The sequence below is a fragment of the Austrofundulus limnaeus genome, unplaced genomic scaffold, assembly GCF_001266775.1.
Source record: "Austrofundulus limnaeus strain Quisiro unplaced genomic scaffold, Austrofundulus_limnaeus-1.0 Scaffold20, whole genome shotgun sequence".
In the NCBI taxonomy this organism is placed as follows: Eukaryota; Metazoa; Chordata; class Actinopteri; order Cyprinodontiformes; family Rivulidae; genus Austrofundulus; species Austrofundulus limnaeus.
Window position 1 is genome coordinate 1,984,411 of NW_013952422.1, and position 6,040 is coordinate 1,990,450.

The 6,040-nt window shown below is 38.2% G+C and overlaps 1 protein-coding gene across 1 annotated transcript in view; it reads right to left on the minus strand.

Moving 5' to 3' along the window:
- Positions 1-6,040, minus strand: part of sppl3 (signal peptide peptidase 3) — a 36,278-nt gene that overhangs the window by 14,471 nt on the left and 15,767 nt on the right. The window contains exons 2-5 of the mRNA XM_014003826.1: positions 2,809-2,886; positions 2,312-2,403; positions 2,052-2,171; positions 1,762-1,840 (exon numbers count right to left, since the gene is read on the minus strand). Of these exons, the coding sequence (XP_013859280.1) occupies positions 1,762-1,840; positions 2,052-2,171; positions 2,312-2,403; positions 2,809-2,886 (369 nt within the window). The remainder of the gene's footprint in view (positions 1-1,761; positions 1,841-2,051; positions 2,172-2,311; positions 2,404-2,808; positions 2,887-6,040) is intronic.

The window sequence follows — 6,040 nt, forward strand, 5'->3', positions numbered from 1 at the left end:
CTACCTATGATGTCAATTACAGGCCTCTCTCATCTTTTTAAGTGGGAGAACTTGCACAATTGGTGACTGACTAAATACTTATTTTCCCCACTGTACCTTAACATGCATGTTTTTGGTCTATTAAAGTATGTCATAAATTACTGGCTTAAACATAAAAGTATTAGTTCCATTACAGGAGGAAACCGGAGTGTCCACACAGAAAGGGCCCCCAGTCCGGGAAGTGATCCTGCGACCTTCTCGCTGTGAGGCGACAGCTCTAACCACTGCGCAGCTGTGCCACCCTGCTCTCCTCTATATTATTCTTAAGAGTTAATCTTAAAGCCGTTTGTTTGAATTAAGCATTAAGCAGTTATTGTTAAGCTTATTTTGATGAAAACACACATTGGGTAAAACAAATTAACAAGCAAATAAAAAATAAATCAGTGAAGTACATGGAAATCAGCTGCCCTGATTTCTTAATGGTGTCTGGTCTGTAGAAGAAAACCGAAACACCAGGAGTTCATGGACCTTTTTGGTCATTTCTTTTTCATTTTAACAACACATATTGAAAAACAAAAAACGGACGGTTTTTCTATTTTTACTTTATACTCCAAAACTGGGAAAACAGTCCATCGTTTATTTTTCCTTCCAAGTTTAACTCTGTTGTCAAGGCAACTCAATGTGTCCTGTGGAACTTGCTGCAGCTTAAAGTTCCTCATCGTGGACCTGTTGGAGAAAAGCTTCATGTGCTGAAAGTAGCAGAAGCTCCAGTGATAAACTATCAGCTGACAAAGAAATGTAAAACTAGTTAGCTAACGTTCACATGTTGTGGTTGCCTGTTTAGTTAGTTAGAAAGTAAAATGTGTTTATTTATCCCATTATCAGACCATTTAAGGTGGAGCTACAGAAACAGCTTTTTAAAAGAAATTAGCTAGACTAGCTATAAATAAAAAATATTTATTTACATAAAAGCAAAAGTAGTTAGCTAGCGTTTACTTATTTATTCAGAGGCAGCCGCCCGATTTTAAAGTTATTTAACTTGAGAACTCCACCTTAAATGGTTTGATAATGACTGTGTTAAACTTGTGGTTTGAAAAACATAAAATAAACTGTTTTCTGGTTTTTAGAGTATAAAAAGAAAATAGAATAACCAGCCATTTTTCAACATCAGTTTTTAAAATGAAAAACAAAACTCCAAAAAGTACACGGACCTTGGGAGGCTATCCTGTGACCTTCTTGTTGAGAGGTGATAAGCCTAATCATTTTAAAGCTGTGCTGCTAAAATATGAATGCTGCTGCTGCTTTCAGATGCTTTGTTCTGTAGAGTTTGCTACGACGAGTGAACTCCCGTGAAAGATTTGGCAATTGTTTTAAGCTGGATGCTCTTCTGAACACAACATGAGCTCAAACCTGTAGCCTCGGGATAAAAAAAAACACGGCACTGATCAGAGCTTTAGCAGCTCTTAGAAACTAAATCTTTCTGATAAAAAAAAAACTAACTTTATTCTGTATGAGAGTAAAGGAAAAACCATCAACTTTAATCTATTCTAATCCAGTAGCAAAGTAGAATTCTAATGTTTATCCACTATTATTACTTCTACCCTGATTTGTTTTTATATTTTAGAGTTAGAGAACACTTAACCAAAATGGAAATGCTTCATTGTATCTGAGACGAGAAGGATATGCTAATACACTGACTCACCGAGCTTTACGAATGTTTGTGAGCGGTACCAAACAGCAAGGAGATATTTTAAGACAGAAAAAGCCACACGACTTCCTTACTTGTTCTGCGGGGAGCAGGGTCTGGTCAGATACTGGCACATTGGCAACAACAGGAATGCAAATGCAATTGTAGCAAGAACTGAGGAGAGGAACAGAAGCACAGCAGTAAGACCTTCAGCCTAATACACCTTGACTGCTTGTTGCACTCATTTCTGTCTGTTTAATGGGGCACATAATGGTCTTCGGTTTCAAGGAATGCCTACTGTGTAACCACTGAACAGAAATGTGAAGGCTCTATAATAATTCTGCATAAAGAGTGTTTTCATATTAAGCTCAGGAGCAGTACTTACCTGCAGTGCAGATAGTGAAAACCACCTGTACCGAGTCAAAGAAGAAGAACATGACTAGCAGAGACACAGAGGCTCCTATTGGCAAAAACAGGGCCTGCGTCGAGTCTATAGTTTGAATACCTGAAAAATATTTAGAAAATAATAATTAGAAAGATTAAACAAGCAAAATAAGAAGACTTGTTTAAAACACACCGTTGATATTAATCTAAATACTGTCTGCAACTTCCAAATATTTTCTGATCTAATTATTTCACACTTACTGTTGTTTGTGTTGCTGTTATTAAAAGACCCTGTTGTCGAAGGGTTACCATCTTTATCCTTCTCCTGATTTTCACAATCCATGTTTAATGACCTGTGACAAGGAGAGGGGAAAAAGGCAAGTGAGATTTAGATTTGGACACCAACAGGTCAGATTATACAATTTCAAAACGTCAGCTTAATTTTAAGAGGATGACTCAGCATTGTCATTGGTTTAAGCTACAAAAAACAAAACAAAACTATATATATATATATATATATATGTCTATAATGGATAAATAAATACACACATACATACATATATGCACACATATACACATTTACATACATATACATATGTAAACACACATACAAACACGAGAGAAAAAAATGTCAGAATGAGAAAATCCTGACTAAAATTTAAGAAAATACACATTAGGTTAAATGTTTTGCTTTGTGTGCTCTATAGTTTACAGATTCTTTTACTCAGACCAGTTCAAATTTATTCACGGACTCTCACCTGAAACTGCCGTAGACGATGAGAAGGATGGAGATCAGGAAGGTGGACACCTGGCTGGAGTCAACAAGGGAGTAAGCCCTGTAAGCACAAGAGACATAAAAACATAGTTTATATTTATGAAGACAGATAACCGTGCAATAAAAGCTTGAAATACCAATTAGCTTAAAGATATCTTTTCACACTGTGCGGTAAACCCAAACAAAAACTGTAATCCACATCCCCTTTTTAAAAGATCTCATTTAGTGAGCCATTTAGATAACAAGGGATAACTAAAGTATGTAACAGTTCAAGGTCTGAGAAAGAGAAATGTGGCCTCCTCCTATCTTGAACTGCTTGTGCCTCTGTGAACCTAACAAGTTATAATCAGGCAAATGAGGAAACAACAAAGAATCTAATAAATTTCACAGAAAGAAAATTTAAAATGAACCAGAATATCGGAGGCTTAGAGGACTAAAAGGACAATGTAAAAATGTCACACATTGCTTATAAGTGGAGTATATGCACACATCTCTACTGAGAGAATCAAAATGACTGAACAATTTCTACTGTCAGTGAAAGCAAGGTGGACTGATTTTGGGTGGAGAGACTGTGACAGAGGGTTCATCACCCAACTCATTTTTCACCTGTCAGTTCTGTCAACCTTCACTGAAGACAGCTCGACTATTTCCTTTAACAGACTGCAAGCTCCTGCAACATGAGTCCAAGTTGCTTAATTTAAGAATATGACACAGGCTGATTTAGACTAGAGCTCTGAAATGAACGTATTTAAAAGCAGACTGCTTTTTGGTGTGGTTGAAGCAATAATAGTTTTGTTAGTTCTGCAAATGTTAATGCTTCATATCCATCCATCCTTCTATCCATTCTTCCATCAATCCATTCATCCTAGGGCTGCACGATATTAGGAAAATCTGCGATGTGCTAACAATGCTTAATATTGTGATGGCAATTAGGGATGCAAACAATCGACTTATGATTAATTGCCGAATAATTGTTAATTATATCAAAATTCCTTCCATTAGATTAATTGATAACAACAGTTTAAATCTTAATACTGCGTTCACACCGAACGCAATTTGAGCGTTAAAAATGAGTCCAATGCCTCAGGTTGGATGCTTGTGCACTTTGAGGTCAGACTCGTCAAAACTGCTCGCATCGAGAGCCTCTTGGTTGCTTTCTTCCTCTGCCAGTTTCTGTTTAATGGCGGATGAAATAAAGAAAGTAGCATGTTGAGATCACCAGATACCTGTAGTTAATTCATGGTTAATTTACCAGATGATTCAGAGGAGTTTTGAGTTTCGGGAGTTTCACCACTAAAGGATCTGTGAGTTGACAAGGTATGCTTTCAGCACTATTTTTGTCCCGAGCCCAGTTTGACGAGTCGCAGACCTGCATCGGTGCCGGCATCTCCTGCCAGGACACCGACTACAGGCACTTGATTTCAGCTGGAGAGCTCCTGTTCATCTGTCTCAGGTTAGTGACTTCATTCGGGAAACCGTCCCGTCGGAAAGTGTGCCACTACGTCACGTAACAGAGTCTCTGATTGGCTGACGCTCTGCGTCAAGATGCAAAGGCTCAGACTGTCCCACTCCACTTCCTTGGAACACTTCAAAACACGTTAGACGCTCTAGATGTGCCGCAGCACTTCCCGATGCCCTTTGATGCACGTTCACCATAGACTTTGCATGTAAACCAGACACCTGACACTCAAAACATGTTTGGTGTGAACGCAGCATTATTTCAGTGTCGTTTGGCTGCCATCAAAAGGAGGGCGCCGCTGCTGTCAGCTTCGCCTTACACTACCTCCGCCCTGTTTGCACTGAGCAAGGAGCCATCTTGATGTGGGTGGGATCATAATACTAAACACACGCAAACCTTATTTTCCTTTTATTTGCAACACAACAATAATACCAAACTCATAGAAAAAGTACAAAAAGCGAGACCGGACCATTGAGCAGTATGATGCTTAGGATAAGAGCAAGATGACAGAAACCAGTAGTTTCTTGTTATTGACTTAAACTTGTGTGAAAAATACAAAAAATGTTACAGTCTCTACAGATGATTCACGTAAATTTACTCTCATCTGTGTCTCCTAACCTGGCCAGTGAACCAATCAAAGGAAACACAAACAAATGCGGCGATTGTGTTCGGTTGTCAGGAGCTACTCTTGTTTGTATTCTCACCCCTCCCAGGGATATTTTGTTTTTATAGTTTGTTTTTGAGTTAATATTTAGCTTAAAATGTTATCCTGTGTTTAAATGAAAGTTTTACAGCTCTCTGTTCATAGTCGAGTAAGTCTTGTACAAATTATGTTCTTTCCTTTTTTTCCCAATTAGCAACCTAATAGAGTAATATCCTGTTTTGTTATACTTTATAAATATGTCCAAGGTTAATGTGTGAGAAATCCACAATTTTCTGTTTATTCAGTCAGTGTTTAAAACAGCTGGCACAATAATTTAAAATATAATAATGCACTTTTTTTAATTCAACATGTAAAAAAATAGCCCTTCATGTTATAGAAAGACACTTGATTCAAGAGAAATGTCAGGTTTTTATGAAAATGGCTGCTTTTGAGATTTCGAGATACTCCAGCTCCTCCCTTTAAGGCAGCACTTCACTCTCAACACAGACAGGGCAGTCCACCTTTTTTGTGTCACTTCACGATGAAGTGAAAACGAAACCAAATTTTAGTTTATTTCTTCATCAACAGTGACTTTTTTTAAGTGAAGAGAAAATAGAGACAGAGAAAAACAGAGAGAGAAGTAATTGGAAAGATAGAACGATTGAAATAGCGATTAGAAGTATACTGTATTAAATATACACCAACAAAACGCAGGACCACACACCCAACATCTGTCCGCTCACCTGAAAAATAAATGGATAAATACATGGAGGGCATATATAAATATATACACATACCCATACATATATAAAGATATACATACATACAGGCCTACATTCATAAATATTGTCAGTATGTACACACAGACACATATACACACTCAGTGACCAGTCAGAACCCCCCGGATCAGAGCACCTGTTTGTGAGCAGTTGTGAACATGTGTGTATATACAAGATTTCTCCAATGGAATATTTAATAGTGACTGTGGAGGAACGAGACCCAACCCCCAAGACACGAGGCAGACGGGAAGAGCAGAGTCCAAGGGCCCGAGAGGGATCCCGAGTGCAAAGCGCCAAGGGGCACCCGCACGGGAAGATCCGCCCACCCACCCCC